The sequence below is a fragment of the Sinocyclocheilus grahami genome, unplaced genomic scaffold (assembly GCF_001515645.1).
Source record: "Sinocyclocheilus grahami isolate Dianchi unplaced genomic scaffold, SAMN03320097.WGS_v1.1 scaffold72.1, whole genome shotgun sequence".
Classification (NCBI taxonomy): Eukaryota; Metazoa; Chordata; class Actinopteri; order Cypriniformes; family Cyprinidae; genus Sinocyclocheilus; species Sinocyclocheilus grahami.
Genome location: NW_015505251.1, coordinates 1,583,759 through 1,601,500, shown reverse-complemented (window position 1 = coordinate 1,601,500; position 17,742 = coordinate 1,583,759). Strand labels below are relative to the sequence as shown.

The 17,742-nt window shown below is 37.1% G+C and overlaps 2 protein-coding genes across 3 annotated transcripts in view; both read right to left on the bottom strand.

The window, feature by feature from the left end:
* Positions 1–844: 844 nt before the first annotated feature.
* Positions 845–6,199, bottom strand: LOC107585590 (sushi domain-containing protein 6-like). The gene is made up of 5 exons (XM_016272672.1): positions 6,019–6,199; positions 5,039–5,132; positions 3,969–4,166; positions 3,270–3,411; positions 845–1,949 (listed from the first exon to the last, which is right to left on the bottom strand). Exons 2-5 carry the CDS (start codon positions 5,130–5,132, stop codon positions 1,622–1,624), a joined length of 762 nt encoding a protein of 253 aa, XP_016128158.1. The 5' UTR covers positions 6,019–6,199; the 3' UTR covers positions 845–1,621.
* A 2,858-nt stretch (positions 6,200–9,057) lies between these two features.
* LOC107585589 (serine/threonine-protein kinase PAK 4-like) overlaps positions 9,058–17,742 on the bottom strand; it is a 29,226-nt gene continuing 20,541 nt past the window's right edge. Inside the window, exons 2-10 of one of the 2 annotated variants that reach the window (XM_016272669.1) lie at positions 17,189–17,410; positions 16,844–17,058; positions 16,326–16,758; positions 13,515–13,970; positions 13,104–13,237; positions 12,420–12,546; positions 10,911–11,036; positions 10,694–10,828; positions 9,058–10,586 (exon numbers count right to left, since the gene is read on the bottom strand). In XM_016272669.1, the coding sequence (XP_016128155.1) occupies positions 10,431–10,586; positions 10,694–10,828; positions 10,911–11,036; positions 12,420–12,546; positions 13,104–13,237; positions 13,515–13,970; positions 16,326–16,758; positions 16,844–17,058; positions 17,189–17,389 (1,983 nt within the window). In that variant the 5' untranslated portion in view covers positions 17,390–17,410 and the 3' untranslated portion in view covers positions 9,058–10,430. Of the gene's footprint in view, positions 10,587–10,693; positions 10,829–10,910; positions 11,037–11,667; positions 12,189–12,419; positions 12,547–13,103; positions 13,238–13,514; positions 13,971–16,325; positions 16,759–16,843; positions 17,059–17,188; positions 17,411–17,742 lie in introns of those variants that run through there. The other variant, XM_016272670.1, reaches the window with a different exon arrangement.

Below are 17,742 nucleotides of genomic sequence, written 5' to 3'. Positions count from 1 at the left end.
TTATTAAAAAGCATAGTGCAACCAAGCATAGTTTGTGTCAATATCCAATCTAATATGAAATCTGAATTATGAACAATAGTAATAGACATTATCCAACGCTTTCCATGCGGAACTTTTCAACGTCAAAATCGGTCTGTTATAAACCATGTGGTTAATACATAAAAGACTGCGGTGTTATTTTGCTTATTTAGTAAAAAGCATACTATATTCCAACAATCTTTAATGATTAATAATAAACAAAACTTTCCCTTGCACGTGTGTGCAGTACTGCGTTTGACCTTAAGATGGAGATAAGGCCTGCTGCCAAGTCTCTAGTCCACAAGGTAAAACAGTTACACTTTTTTTCTTATCAGACAGAGTACTAAAGTCGCCAAATAATAGCAGAATGTTCTATAAACAATTGGGCAAGAATAAGTTTCACCTTAGGTTGCTCCAGATTGTAATAATTGAACCAGCTAGCTAGCTGGTTTTACTATATTTAACTCATTTGAAGATTTTGCCATCCTTTAGTGCAGAATCAGGAAGCCAGACTAGCATTACATTCACAGAGGCTTTATGTAGGTCAAATGTAAGTGTGTAGGCCTCTCTCTGTTACTTTCTGTTTCAATATAACACTTTTCCCATGATATCCTCTTATGAGTCTTTTAATCCACCATTGATCTTTTTGCTCAAACTAGATTGAAAACAACGGTTAACAAGCTTGAACACGGTATTGGAGCTGTTGTCAACCACACCATTACACGTAAACCACTGGAAATGTTAGTTTTAGCGAGTTTTATAACCTCATAATGTGATATAATAGAATGTTTCTTAATAAATGTGTTAAACCACTCACAAACCATAGAAAGATTTAAAATCCTTTTTAATAGCAAACATTCCATTCATAAAGTTAAAAATGTATTATTATTACTTTTACATATACTATTTGTGCAGAATTATATACAAGATATGATGTAAATGTTACATATCATAAAATGATTAACAAATAATACCACACAAAACATTCAAAGCCCATTCAGCAAGCATACTTCAAGTCTGTTCCCCTGTTCTGTATGTTAACGCAATATTTATCAATAGATAAATCTGTTCAGGTGGAAGGAATTAAAATTAAATCATATATACTATATCCATCAGTCAACAGGCACAATCCCAATCCAGCTATTACATGCAGTCAATCTAAATGCTCTGAGAAACACTGAATGAGGTGAAATCATATTCTTTCCATGCTAATCTTAAGTCATAACTCTGAAAATGTAACTACACAGCATTTCATTCTTACAGGAATGACTGCAATACCTACATCATTAAATAAAAGTCATTCAGTAATCATAAAAGTCCCCTTAAAACACCTTGTTTCCCCTCATGGAGGGGAGACGGTATCCACGTCTCCAGCTGGTCAGTGAAAACATTGACATAATCAATATTGCAGCACATTGCCCAGGAAAACAAAACGTATCTGACCAATAAGGTCACTGCGAAACATCTACACCAGTTCTTCACTGGTATTTAAGCCAAAGAAGGATGAATCCACAATCAAAGGCAGAAAGAAAAGTCACAAGGACTCCTGTGCAAGAAAACGAACAATCAAAAAGCTAAGGGTGAGTTCATTAACGTCCAGTAATTAGTTGTTTTTATCAACAGAAAGTGCACTTTGCAAAGCCCGCTCGCCACTGTCGTTCTCAGTGTCTCTAGATCGTGATTGGACCTCTTCGTAAGGAGGCGGTGGAGTCTCTGTGCTCTGATTGGCTGTGTCGGTACAGTGATTCGAATCGGGGCACATGAGCGAAGTCAGCGGACTGTGTTCGGATCCATCCTGGGTCAGCAGGAGCTGAGTGGGTCCACGGAATGGCGGGAGTCGTTGGCCCCAACTGCTGTAGATTGCCTCCTCGTACGTGGGAAGAGCTACAGGTAAGCCATCTACAACAAGGTCCAACTGATCCGAGGAACGCCTGATGAGAAAGACACAACAGTTAGTGTCATGCTGATATATGCTGCCATTCAAATGTTTGGGGTGGGTTTTGAAGGAAGTATGTTTTGTAAAGAAGTCTCTTATGCTCATCAAGCTCATTGTTTGCTCAAAAATCAGCGAAAACAGTAATATTTTGAAACATTATTGCAATTTAAAATGAATGTTTTCTATTTGAATATATTTTAAAATGGAATTTATTAGCTACATTTTTAACAGCCATTATTTTCGTCTTCTATGGAAGCTTATTTCTTCCAAGGAAAAAAAAGTAGTTGCAATTTTTTTATTTACATCTTGCAATTCTGAGAGGGGGGAAAAAAATCATAATTGTGAGATATAAATTTGCAATAGCAAGGAAAAAAAATTCAAGCTTCTTTCTGCCATGGATCATGGATTTGGCAATTACTTTTTTTCTTGCAATTACAAGTTTATATCTCACAATTTAGACTTTTCATCTTGAGTTGAAATTTAGCATTTCTGAGTTTATATCTCACAATTATGAGTTTATATCTTGCAATCCCAATAAAATAAAAAAAATCACAATTGTGAGGTATAAATGGTGACGGAAATTAGCTTTGATAGTCTTCAGTGTCACATGACCCTTCAGAAATCATTCTGATATGCTGTTTTGGTGCTCAAGAAACATTTCTTATGAATGCTGAAAAGACTTGTGCTGCTTATTTTTGTGGAAACCATTTTTTTCAGGATTCTTTGATGATTAGAGAGTTCAAAAGAACAGCATTTATTTGAAATAGAAATAGTAACATTGTAAATGTCTTCACTGTCACTTTTGATCCATTTCATGCGTCCTCGCTGGAATAAAAGTACTTTGATGTAGTATTGACCCCAAACTTTTGAAAAGTTGTGTAACCATGTGCATTTCAATTGTGTTTTTTTTATAGTTCATACCGTTGCGTTCGACAGGAGAATAGATGGGATTTGATGACCAAACAGGCTGTTGAATTAGCTTTGATAGTCTTCAGTGTCACATGACCCTTCAGAAATCATTCTGATATGCTGTTTTGGTGCTCAAGAAACATTTCTTATGAATGCTGAAAAGACTTGTGCTGCTTATTTTTGTGGAAACCATTTTTTTCAGGATTCTTTGATGATTAGAGAGTTCAAAAGAACAGCATTTATTTGAAATAGAAATAGTAACATTGTAAATGTCTTCACTGTCACTTTTGATCCATTTCATGCGTCCTCGCTGGAATAATAGTACTTTGATGTAGTATTGACCCCAAACTTTTGAAAAGTTGTGTAACCATGTGCATTTCAATTGTGTTTTTTTTATAGTTCATACCGTTGCGTTCGACAGGAGAATAGACGGGATTTGATGACCAAACAGGCTGTTGTGGTGAGAAGGAAGATGGACACACCAATAGCAGTCGTAGCCACACTTGGGATAGAGTTGACTATGTTTTCTTTTTGTTCAGCATGACCCTCTGTTAAACAAAAAAAACAACACACACACAAACCATTTAAAGGCATCCGTCAAAGAGCTTGACGTACAAATCAAGGCCAGATGCCAGGCTTTTGGATTAAGCGGTTGAGCGAGGTTTACATCCTTTGATTCGGATTCTATGATGCAAACGTTTTCCGAAGGCTTTACGTGCATCACAGAAAAAAGTAGTACTGGTTAGTTTAGTGACTTTGCTAACTTCCTGCTCAAGCTGTTGGTTTCCTCTCAAGACATGTTTCAGCTCAGACAAGCATCATGGTTTTTCCCCCTCCTTAGGTTAGGAGTTTACTTCACTACCGGTGCCTGGAGCTTATTTAGGTCATTTATATTAATGGTTCTGCTTTTGCAATGTCTTCCTCCAGCACATTTTCTTCATTCAGAATGCAGAACTATTGGACGTCTGATGCAAGATGGAAAGCCTGCATACGCCACTTTCAGTCTTTCACATCAGTCTATTACTTCGAAAGACAGTAAATGGCTGGATTGCGGTGGTTGTGTCAAGTATTCAAAATGCAAACCCAATTTTTTATTTTCTCTTACCTGGTTGGGGAATGCAGATGGGCATTGCTGGACGCCATTCCCCATGCTGACACTTTGACCGATGGTGGCGTTTGGGTAGAATGTAGCCGGGCTCACAGAAAAAGCTAATGATGCTCTTTTGAGGGAAACCACGACAGGGAGAGGGTTCACAGCGGAAACCTCCATGCTCGGGTACGAGCGGGTGGGAGCAGTTCTTACCTTGAAATCAGAAAGATAAAATAGAAATGACCTTGATAAGATAAAATTCAACTACTACATGTAGTCTTTGTATTGTGTTGGTTTCGAATGGTTTTGAAAACTTTTATACTTCCCGTTTTGATTTTTTTCTGCATGTTGGTTGCACCAAATGACTTTAAAATGGCAAATATTTGGCAAATATTAGCAAAGAAAGTAGTGTAAATAATTGTATTCATAGTTGATACAGTATTATTATATTATATAATTCTAAATAATATTAATAATAATTCATGCTTTCTTTACAATAACTTGTAATTATTCATCTTTTTCTTCATTATGATGACAGTTTTGCACATAACGTCTAGAACAGTTTTAAGTAGTGAGGCAATTTTATTAAAATATTTTTCTAATGAAACATTTTTTGACAAACGAATTATGAAATTATTAAAACAAATATTGTATATTACATATTAGCTGTTCTAATAATGAATAGTTATAATAATATTACTATAACCATTTATAATTCATATGATTATCTGTTTAATAATTTTTTTAAGAATTAAAGCCATTTTAATAACTTTTCCATTTTTTTTAATGAATCTTATTTTCTTCATTATGATCAGGAAGGGTTTACATTTCGAACCTCCCAAAAATATCCAAATTCACTGTAAAATACACGTATTCAAGACACTGTAATTGCATTTTTAATGCATTTTTGAATAAATTAATAGATTGAACAAGATAGATTGGCCTACAAGTGCCTATATAAAGTTTCATAAGTGATTACTGCCAAAATGATAAGTTTACGATCTTTACTAGCGGCTTTGAGAGGAAGCTAGCGGCTGGTTATCTGGAAGAGGAAGATGTGGGTTGCTGAAAGGAAATTGTCTTACCTGTGGTGAAGTCTGGTAGAGAAGCCAGCATGAGAGCCCCGCAGCTCAGGGCAGTACGCACACATGACCAGATAGACAATCGCTGTGCAGACATTATTTATGATTTACAATGCAGTTCGTTTGTATTGTCTCAATATATTTGTATTAATTAAGCAATTAATCCATAACATTTTTTTTATGTATTCTATTATTAAAAGCAGAAAAAACGATCAAAAATCCTCTGTATATGGCATATGGTTATGGAACACAAAAATGTAAAAATAATAATTAGCATTATCAGTCACAAAAATAGCAATTCTCTACAGCACTTTTGTGTATATGACAGTGACAATAACATTTTTTGATCTGCAAACAGTCACAAATTGGTGAAGAAACTATTTTCTCTTAGAAATTGCTAGTAAATTTGACAAACAATTGCAAAAAATGTATTAAACCTGAAATATTTAAGTAGAAAAACAAACACTCCAATAATCTTTGTTTACACTTTGGGAACTATTTTTAAGGTGTATGGAGTTAAAATGTGCAATTGCTGTGTTACATTAAAACACATTTACACACAACTGCCTTTAACTGAAAAATGAGTGTTTACTATTGTCACTTTGCATTATTGACACACTATTTTCCTAATTAATGCTGCACAGTTGCTTTGACACTCTGTATTGTTAAAAGCGCTATATAAATAAAGGTGACTTGACTTGACATTTTTCTTTTAACTGGCATTTAAACCGCTAGTTATGGGTATGAGGGGAAACAGCACTGACATATACGATAAAAGAGAACTGATCTTTGATTCTTCTGCACTACTAATCAAGCCATTGATAACAATGCTGATTCTGTTCTTCACTGCCCTTCACTAGAACATTGTACAAAACCCATGTGTGATTTAATAGCACTGTTCACACGCTTACTGTAGGTTTGTGAAAAGGAAGACAGGTGCACAAAAGCTCTATTGTTGCATCGTATTGTGTTAAAGTCTGATCCAAAACGAAACTCACCTGGCAATGCAGCTGGCGGTGATGTGAGGTTATAAAATCGATCTAGCGCAGTCGCTTCTTTAGTGTGTTTTCATTTACGAGGGATCCGTCAAAGATTTCAGATGACTTAGCACACAACCTGTGCCCCCCGACTGAATGGGACCTGATTCAACAAGTGCATCTATTCCAGAGCAGCAGCTGTCAGATGACTCACCGCACAGCTGAGTTATCATGCGCAGCTCGAGCTCTGATTGGTCGCCGGCCTGCGCCCCGCCCCACAGCGACGAGAAGGGACCGCCCACATTTGGCCATCATATTCTGGAAACCGAAAGCAATTCGTGGAAAAGCAGTAGGCTGTGGTTTTATTATTTATACAAATATTTTTACGACCACACCTATAGCGCACCCGCTTCCCCATTTGGCATAAAACCTGAGGAAGACACAGAAAACAGAAACAAAACAGAAGTGATAAAATACAGGATGGATGCACCGCCTGTGAGGGAAAAAGAGCAATAATATGCACTGACGGTGGCCGCGTTTTAAAAGCTTGTGAGCTGCCTAACTAGACTGCATTTCTGGCCATCATAGGGGCGCATTTTAACATTTTTCATATTAATCGTTTTGATATCCCGACTGACGTTGACATATATGCATATACACTCTTAAAAGACAAATTGTCTAATGCTTCTGCTTATTTTTAAATTAAACTATATTTTTACATAACGCAAATTTTAATATAATGCATGAGTTCACTGAAAGTACTTTCCCAGTTCACACCATCTAATTATCATATCACAAAGGTCATCATCAAAATGACTAGGATACATCCTGTGTCAATATGACAGCTCTGAACAACATACTTATGTTCATCTCAAAGAGCAAAATCATACTACCACATCTGGCTTAAAGAGTGAAATGAGGGAGCCAAAAGATGATGTTTAAAAACTGTATTTGAAGAAAAAATATTTTACCACCAGTAAAAATTCACATATTATAGAGGGAACTCTGACATTGGTTGTGCACCAAAAATAACAATACATAGAAATAAAAGGAGAAAACAAAAGAACCAGCATGAACCATTTTATACTTCACAACAACACAGGCCTGTCAGTAGCACTTCCAAATAGATGTTGAAGATGATTAGTCCAAAACAAGTCTGTCAGATATGGGGGAACATCAAGATGTCAGAATGCCAGCAGTGAGCACAAAGTTCATGCTTCGATTGTATTCCACCTTTAAAATAAGCTTCTTTAAAACTATCTACATGATGAAAAAAGGAAATGATGATAATAGAAAAAAAAATACAGTGCAAGATTAATTAGAAACCTATTAGGCTTAAAATAAGTCAACAGCAGAATAAGGGTGATCCATTAGGTTTAATGCAGAGACAATCTGAAACAGACTAAGTGAGAAAAAAAATGAAAGCCATATTAATATACAATGTACCTTTTCCAGATAGCATTTGCAGTACTGTTTGAGAGCACCACATGAGGAACAAAATCGGAAACAAAACAAAACAAAAAGAGCAGATCATTATCTTACCACATAAGAGATCATGCTCTGATCGGCCCTGGGAATGCAATTCAGAAAATAGAGAAGTCATTTCTGAAAGTTATTCAACACGTTCACTGGACCAGTCTTTTGAGAAAGTCATGCATTACGCCATTTTGTTCACATCCATTCACACTTCCAATCAAATAAGGCTTGTGGTATCCTCTTTATGAACAGTCAATAGTTATTAAACATTAGCAGATGAATTACATTTTTTTTTTTTTTATGTGTGGCTGGTCACAAATCAAGTAGCATACTGTGGAGAATGTGTTCAGTTTCAGTTCTTCATTAAAGATGCATTAAGGCGTTTTTTCTTTGTTTGTAGGAATGCTAACATCATGTTGTTTCAGTGCACTGAGGATGTTAAACAACTACCTACAATACATATGAATGCTATTCTCTCAATTTCATTATTTATTCCTCTCGGATTATACATTTACATGCGTGTACATACTTTGCTCCAATGCCTGATTGTCATTATTTTTGTTTCACCTCCTGAAAAAGTAACAGTTCCAGTATGTAAAGAAATGCCATTAAAAACTTTTACTGGTGGCACATCCATTCACACTTCCAATCAAATAAGGCTTGTGGTATCCTCTTTATGAACAGTCAATAGTTATTAAACATTAGCAGATGAATTACATTTTTTTTTTTTAAATGTGTGGCTGGTCACAAATCAAGTAGCATACTGTGGAGAATGTGTTCAGTTTCAGTTCTTCATTAAAGATGCATTAAGGCGTTTTTTCTTTGTTTGTAGGAATGCTAACCTCATGTTGTTTCAGTGCACTGAGGATGTTAAACAACTACCTACAATACATATGAATGCTATTCTCTCAATTTCATTATTTATTCCTCTCGGATTATACATTTGCATGCGTGTACATACTTTGCTCCAATGCCTGATTGTCATTATTTTTGTTTCACCTCCTGAAAAAGTAACAGTTCCAGTATGTAAAGAAATGCCATTAAAAACTTTTACTGGTGGAAAAAACCAAACAAACAAATTCTAGCAGTGTTTTATATTAATTGCGTCTGTCAATAATGGTTATTAATTTTCTCAAACCTTCACATCTACAATTAGAGCTATTGTTGCTGTGTTACAGTTTAGGCCCTCGGCAAAAGAACACGTTTTTTAGAAAAACTCAAAATATACACAACAGCTACCGCTTCAGTCTAGAACGAATCTCTACAATTAATCTTCAAACAATTTGTAAATTACCGAATGTAAATGTGACCTCCATCTTCTCACAAACGTGCATTCACTCGATTCTCATTAATGATCAGCTAGTATTCACATGTAGAGTCACTACACGAATCAGATTAATTTTGAAACGGCCTTTTAATGTTTTTTTTTTTTTCTTAAATTTTGTCAATGTTCCCATCCACTTTGGTCCTGGATCTTTGTGACTGAGCAAGAAAAGATAAAGTCTTAAAGGGACAGTTAACCCAAAAAAGAAAATTCTGTCACCAGGCACTCACCCTAATGTTGTTTCAAACCTATATGACTTTCTTTCTACTGTGAAACATATAAAATGGCATTTTTAAAAAAATGTCCAAAACAACACTAAAGAAGAAAGGACGCTACACAGGAAATGATGGTGAATAAATGACAGAATTTTTCTATCTGGGTAAACAATTCCTTTAACGTGATGTAGTGTACTCGGATTAATTAGTATTATAAACCTTCAGTATTTCAAACAGTCTTTGGTTGTTCCACTACTCTGCTCTTAATCCTCGAACGTCATGGTGCTCTTACAACAAAACGTCGTAATGCACATGACCAATTACACGAGTACTACAGCCTATATTTTAGAGCGTGGGATCAATCGCGATCTATATCTATATGGTCCACTTCCTTTGAACAAGCTCTCAAAGTAGAGCATACGTAACGCTCAGCTATACATTCATATAGTTCAACATCTCTCCGACAAAACCAACCAGAATGAATCCTTCAGAGAAAGGCCACGATACTTCAAAGATGTAAGCTACTTAACTGGAGAATTTGGGCGCACATGAAAAGACAGGCTGCCCTACATTGAAAACAACTCAATCTCTTCAGCTAATGTGGCGTGGCGCCGTGGTGAAAGTGAAAAAAAAAAAACCTACACCCAACCCTTCCCCCCTTTATTATATAAAAAAGTGGAACAATGAATCAAAGGAGGAAGTCTGATATTGGAGTGCAGCTCAATCTCAGAACAGTTTAAAACATCACACGGTCACTCAAAACGCAATATGAAAACCAATATAACTCTCTACTTTCATTAAAATAAAATAAAAAATGGTCTGAAAAAACAAAAAAATGCCTCCAGTGTTTACCATTGCTTAGTGTTGTAACAGGAGCCTAGCGTTTCAACCTTTTTTTTCTTCAGTAGTTGTTTTCCTGTTAAAAATGGATTAATTAGTGTGGCCATGGTGCAAAAGATGAAGTGCAGGGGAAAAAAGCTTGAGGCTTGGTACAAATCCATAAAACTGTTGCATTTTCATAATGTCTAAACCTCCTTAACTCGGTTCACCCAAAAGCACAGTCTTAGAGATCATGCATGAAACCACCTAGAGAACATGTTCTCGTGTTTCTGAATTAGCCAGAGAGGGGAACCTCTTCTAGCAGAACACTGTGAAGGATCTAATCATGTCTATTTCATGTCACCAAATTTGGTGTATTCTATAGTGTAATAAAAACAGTGGTAAAAATGTTTGGGAAAAAACCCTCTTAATGTCCATAGCATCAATGGCCTTTTCTCCTAAAAGTCTTGACCTGTACAATCATTTCAGATGTTTAAACTGTGCAGAGTACGGACTCCATCTTTGCATCTGGGTCTTTGCTTTGAGCTCAGAGGGCCTGACAGATCCCGCCCCGATTTCTCTTCTCATCTCATGCGGTTTTGTCTCATGAGGGGAACAATGCAAGAGGGAGGGCCCGCTTTACTCAGGAAGGGATGTTTTAGCAGCTCATGAGCTGTGGCCCTCTGGGCAGGATCTCGCACGAGCATCCTGTCCAAGAATCCCTTGAGAAGTGGCGAGACCTGTGGATACAGAACAGTGCCAAATGTGCTTAATCTGGTCAGTACACACTGGCTTAAAGATTAATCTCTTTCTGCCCACATGGTTAAGCAAAAGGAAATGGGTGTACCTTGTGGAGGTTTTTGAGCTTGGGTGGCAAATTGTCTCGGATCATCTTCATGGCCTTGAGCGGAGGCTCATTGAAGTACGGCGGCTCTCCATCCACCATTTCAATAACCATAATTCCAAGTGACCAAATATCCACCTGTAGAAACAGTCTGAAATGTGTGAGCTGCAGTGCTGTCAGAAGTAAGGCATCATATGTAATAAAGAGGGGTGTGGCTTGCCTCTGGTCCATATGGGAGTCTTGAGATGAGCTCAGGGGCCATCCAATAGGGAGTTCCTACAAGAGACTTCCTGCGCTGCACATCTTTTGAGACCTGGGCACAAAAGCCAAAGTCTGACAGCTTCACCTGCAAATGAAAACAGAGATAAAATTTAGATATACACACAAATCAAGACTTTAATTTAGCCTCGTTTTTTTCATTGGTTGGGATTACTATGAAATTATGCACCTACATAATTCCTCTTAAGGCATTATAATATACTGCTGGTGTTTTTCCAGAGTGGTTAGATTAACAACATAAGAGACAACAGAAGTTCTGTTAAGATGCATGAAGACAAACCATTAATACTTTTTATTAGATTTTATTAATTACATTTTAATCAAGAAGCGCACGTGATCGTTCTCGTGCACAGCATGATCACTGGCAGTGCGAGCGCTCTTCACAAATCACGTGTACAAGTACACATGCTGCGACAGTTCAAAAAGCAGCTATCTGTCGATCAGATTATCAAACTGAGTCAGAACGTAGTATTATTTCACTATAATTTTGGTACCAAAGAACCAGTGCATTTGACATCCTTAATGCAGATATAAATATTAAATCATGACATTTATAAATGTGTAAATAATCATCTGCTTGTTAATATTTTAATTCTCATCATGCTCTAAAACATTCAGTTAAATGAAGATACACCTCTAAAGAGCATGTGAAAGTGAAAAAAGTTGTTTGAAATAAAATATGAAAAAAAAAATGTTTGCATCACAAATAATTGCTTAATTAGCTTCAGTAAAGCTAGTCAAATTTTCTGTGGAAAGCTTGTGCAATACTTGCTTGACTAACTACACAAGAAATTATTCCCTCTGGTATATTGCATGAGAAATAGCATCAGAAATATGCAAGAGGAAATGAAACATGTATGGTCAAACACATACACAGACAATCAGCCCCTGCCGAGAAACAGCTGAGGGTGGCTGAAAGAACTTCCGCCTGTTTCAACCACAGACACAATGAAGTACAGACCCCTTCTAACAAACCACTGCTTATTTCAGCACGAACAAAAAAAAGATACGGGCTTGGTATCATGGCCGGAAATTGCAAGAAGTATGTGTCTATAACATGGATCTAAAGTGTTTGAGGTCTCTTAAGTCAAGTACTAAAGTAAATGATGGTTATGTTATTGTGGTTTCAGCACTTGGTCAACAATTTAATTTTGCTTTAGTACACTGCTGACTTAATGACACATTTACATCCTCTTCTCACACGAGTGGACATGCAGGTCTGAGAACACAAAAGAACAGGTTTGTTAAAAACCTGTTTAAACATCAACGCTGAGGTTCTCAGAAAACAACAACAACACAATGGCAGCGAGCAGGGCAGTTTTCTGAGCTCATAACACAAGTCAAAACATGACTTGTAAGGCTGCAGCTCTGCAGACAGTAGGCCCAAAGATCTAGTTACCATCTGACGTAATTTAAGTAGATTTTTATTTAAGAGCGTTGAGGGACTTACCCTGCCATCATGGGTGAGAAGAATAGAATCACTCTTAATGTCTCTGTGAATGACTCCCTGGGAGTGAAGGACCGAGAGAGCTTTCAGAACAGACAGACACACGGTGGCAATCTGCTCCTCATTCATCCTGAAAAAGAGACAAATAAAATAATGGAAATGTTAAACATTGAACAAAATCTTTAAAGGCTGATAAAATGATCAAACAGACAGAATGCCATGCCAAAGAGGACTGCTGTGATACCCTGCCACCTAGTGGTACTGCACTGTTGCCCAGTAACAAGTGAATGGGCTTTAAACGTAAACGTATTTCACATTTTTATTACAATATGTATATTTTTATAATTTTATTAGCAAATGCATTTTTTTCTGTCATAAAGACAACAGAATTATTTAATTCCTAAAGGTGTCTGGTCTTATGGTTGATCATATGTTCATTTTAGAGTCTTATTCGGTGTGCTGAAAAACAAAATACTTATTTTATTTAAATTTTTTAAGCGTGTGAATAAAATAAGACTTTTTTAATGTATTTTTTTTAATTGTGCAGAGAAATAAAATTAAATAGATATAAAAAGAAAACCAAAACAATGAGTCATTATAAACAGAATCTGAAAGTACATATGATTAAGAACATAACTGTGAGTAACTGAAAAACAATTAGTGATTGGACTTCTTAGAAACACCTGCCTGGTATGTGTGACTATGTCAGTCAAAGCTCCACCCTCAAGAAACTCCATGACAACCCAGAGTTCATCGCCTACTAAGTAACTGTTGTACATCTCCACCACGTTCTCATGGTGATAGTCCCGCATGATCACCACCTTGGAAACAAGAAACAAAGCCAGCAGAATGCTTCTATTTAAAAATCTCATTAAGTGGATAAGTAAAGATTTTGTGGGAGGAAAATCAACCAGCAGTAATAATTTTCACACAGTGCCATCATGTACATTCTACAAACTGAGTTTCACTGAAGAAGCATTTTGGTTTTTCTGTTGCTGATTGGAATTTCAGCATTAAGCTCCCATGTGCTGCATAGCACACACAAACATCTTTCTGAACAACCAATTATAACACTAATCTCCTGTGGATTGCACCCACCTCGTTAAACAGCAATTCTCGTCGCTGCTGTTTTCGCAGATCCATCTTCTTTACAGCCACCAGCTTGCCTGTGGTCTTCACTGTAGCAATACAAACAATGCCGGTGGAACCTTCCCCGATCTTGATGTAGTTGTCCAGATAAGTGCGTGGGTCCCCAGGGTCAACCACCATCTGCAGGGCAGCACGGAACTGCTCGTGGGAGACCCGCTGCGGCTCCCTCTGAGGTGAGCGCGTCTGCTGTGGCGGCGCAGCCTGGCCTGACAGTTTTGTTGCTGGGGGCATCTGCTGACTGTGAGGGGGCTCAGGGCCTAAGGCTGGGTGGGAGGCGTGATGCTGGGGCTCTGCTCTGTGCTGCCCCTGAGAAGCACTTTTACTGCCACTATTTCCACCCCGGACTGCCCCGGTAGAAGGACCGTTGTGGTGGGAAGGCTCATGAGATTTTCCTGGTTTTAAATCCTGCATAAACATAAATAAGAGTATATTTTAAATAATAATTAAAGAATATATTATGATAAAATATATTTAAATTAAATAAATTATGCTACATGTATATGTATATATACATACACATACATATACACATTAGTGCTGTCAAACTATTAAATCGCATCCAAAATAAGTTTTTGCTTACATAATAAATAAACACAGTACACCTACATATATTATGTATATATAAATACACACACATACAGTATATATTTTGAAAATATTTACATGTATATACATTTATACATTTATATTATTATATATAAAAATATATAATATATAAACAACATATACATATCTTTTGTATCTGTACATACATAAATATACACAGTACACAACTTTGTATATTATCATTTAAAATATAATATTTGCATGTTATTATATAATAAATAATTCTATATAAATAAAGGTAAAATGTATATATATATATATTTTTTTTTTTATTATAAAATGTTATATTCTAAATTATGCTATATACACATTTATTTTTATTTTTATTAATTTTCATTTATTATATACTATACTATAATTTATTTAATTTTTATTTGTTTGTTTATTTAACAGGGACAATACACTAGGCATTGTTTCACACAACCGATGCCGTGTACATAAGGCATTTAGCATAAAGCTAGTTTGCAGCCCTCGTCCCTGGTTAGGCTTTTACATAAAATCAAAACAACCAAATAAAAAACAAACACAATCATCACAAGAAACAAAACGACTACAAATAAACATATATATATATATATACAGATAACTGTGTGTGTATATGTTGTACATATTGTCATACCTAAGCCCATTTGCAACTTAATACAAAGTCACAAACATAAAATGTAAATCAACCTGCATACAGAAAGAAAATGTAAACTAAACCAGCCCGAATAAGCCTGAGGTACAAACTCAATGTTCACATCGCTGTAAAGATTTCAGCCATTGTTTCAGATTTGTGGAGAAAACTGAGTTCTGATTGCCACTTTAAATCAACAGGCATGATATTTCATAGATGTGAACCTTTAACTAAAAAGGATGATTGACCCACAGTACCTATAGTGTAATTTTAATACAAATTTACATAGTTTAATTTATAATATAAATAAATTTTACTATATAAAAAAGATATAATAAAAATGTACAACACTTAGCAGCCCAGCCCTATTATATTACTGTTTTTATTAAACTTTTTATAAACATAAAAATATACACATAGCATTTACTTAAAATATTAATACTTAAAGGGGTGGTTGACTGTTTTTTTTCTAGGCTTAATTGTGTTTATGGGGTGCAGTCTAACATGTGTTAATGCTTAAAAAAAACACATTATTTTTCACACAATTTATCATTATTCTACACTGCTCCGTCCCTTCTCTTATAAACGCGCTGATAATTTCCTGCTTTTACGAAGCCCCTCCCACCGAAAAACGCAATGGGCTCAGATTGGTTAGCTGGCCCAGAGTGTTGTGATTGGCTAAACTGCCTCAAGTGCGAGGCTAACATCCCACCCCTCACCTCAGCGGCATGTGCTCCGGTTGTATTGTAAACAATGGCGTCGTATATATTTCTTATCAATTTGAGCTTGATTGAGACCCAGAGAATATTAGTGAAGAGGATTGCACAGAACCTGTGCAAGCACGGCTCTTAATGCTATGTTTTTTGTTTGTTGTTGTCTCATACTTTTGGATACGCTGTTATTTGTAAATGCTACTGCTTCTGTTAGCTTTTAATATCCGGTTTTATCCTGATTAAAGCTTTTATACAGTACGGTAACCACACGCACATCCATGTATAACGCTTCTCATAGCTATGTGAAAATTAGGGATGCACCGATATGAAAATTTTGGCCGATACCGATATGGTGGCCGATATATCGTGCATCCCTAGTGAAAATAAGTGTATAAATGGAGCAGTTCATTGTTAGAGCTGAGCTGATGATCTGAATGAGAGAGAGATGCGATGCAACGCGACGAAATGTAACAGGATTGAGAACCGCTGCTTTAGAACACTGAATTTGAAACTTTATGATCCCTTAGAATCGTTAGAAGACAGAGTTGCAATTCATATGAATAGATTTTTCTTTTTCTTCGTCTTCTCCAAAGCAGCACAACATGGCCTCGCCCCCTTTGTTGCATGTTCCTGTAGGCAGGGCTTATCTGGGTTTGTGACGTAACGAACCCAGAAAGTAGTTCGTTGTAGTCTCTACAAGCCATTTTGTAGGCATTAAACTGCCAGAATTTTAAATTGTGAAATCGCAATCAACCACCCCTTTAAAAAATAACAAAATCATGTTGTAGAAACAAGGTTGTATATATTAGTTTGATTTCTGTGTACCTGACCGCTGGGGCTCCTCCCAGAGTCACTTTCGGATCGTGGGTACGTGTTGAAGGGTCGGCCGGTCTGCTGTGCGGTCTTTATCACTCCCTCTGTAACAGGTAGGTTAGGAGTGCAGATATTTGGCCCAGACAGTGGTCTCTTCTCACGAGGTGATTGTGGGTTGCTGTCCCTCCCAGTGTAGCTAGATTTGGGCCTCTTATCATTGGCCCCCTCTCGCCTCACCACCTGATCATGATAATCACGTGGCTCTCGGTCTCTGTCTTTGTGCTGGGGCTGTGGGACTGGCCCTCCTGACCAGTTGGGCTCTTTGTGTCTGCTGGGCTCCTGACCACGAGGCTGCTGGTGATGTCGGCCATCCTCTCTGGATGAACGGGCTGGGCGCTGAGACTGTCTGGGATCAGCACCTGGGTGCTCCTGACGCGGTTTCTCCCTACATAGATTAAAAAAATGTCTCACCGTCAATACTCCCATTGGAAACCAAACATTTAGTTTGGAATAAGATGTCAGTTGTGCACCTCTCTTTGCTGTCTCCATATCGATCAGGGTGTCTGTATTGAGGGTGTTCTCCGTTCTCATGCCCCCCTCCCGAAGATCCAGAGTCTCGGCGTGGTTGCGGTGGTGGGCTGCCTCTCCGCAGGGAGTTCGAGCGGATCACCGACATAGTCTCAAACTCATCCAGAAGCCATGTGAGAGAGCCATCATCGCCGAACTTACGACCCCGTACAATTGCCTGTGCACAAACAGGTAACAGGTAATGAGGTATTTATAGTGAATAGATGGCAAAAGATGACAAAATACTGTTGTAACTCACCAACATTAACATACAAAACTAAAGACCTAGACCAAACAATCATGCTGACCTTGCGTGGCTCTACAGTAGTGATGACTGTGGCGTCGATGAAAGGTTTGGGCCTCTTGGCCGTGTCCTCAATGAGGCTCTGCCATTGGCGAGGAAGCCCCACAAACTTCTGCTCCTGCTCATCAAAATCAGTGTGAACGCGATGCTCAAAGTTGGAGGGGGCCGAGATCTGGATGCGTGACTTTTTCTTCTTGCTGAACATGGCTGCAGCAAAGCATCAGACCTAGAAACAGGAAAAGACAAATACTATTACTGACTGGAGTAATGGCTGCTGAAAATGAAGCTTTTGCAATCACAGGAATAAATTACACTTTACATTGTACATACACTATACATTTTAAAAATGGTTGTGAGTGTACATAGAAAGAAATTGGTAATAAAAAAAATCAGACCAACAAATGAGAGTATAATTAAACTAACTAAAGACACCATTGTTTGAAGAGACATTTTAGATTAATATTAGCATTGAATTACATGATGGTTTCACACTTCACAAGCACAGACAAAGAAACAGCAATTATCAAATTCACATCCAAGCCTTATTGTTGAATGAAA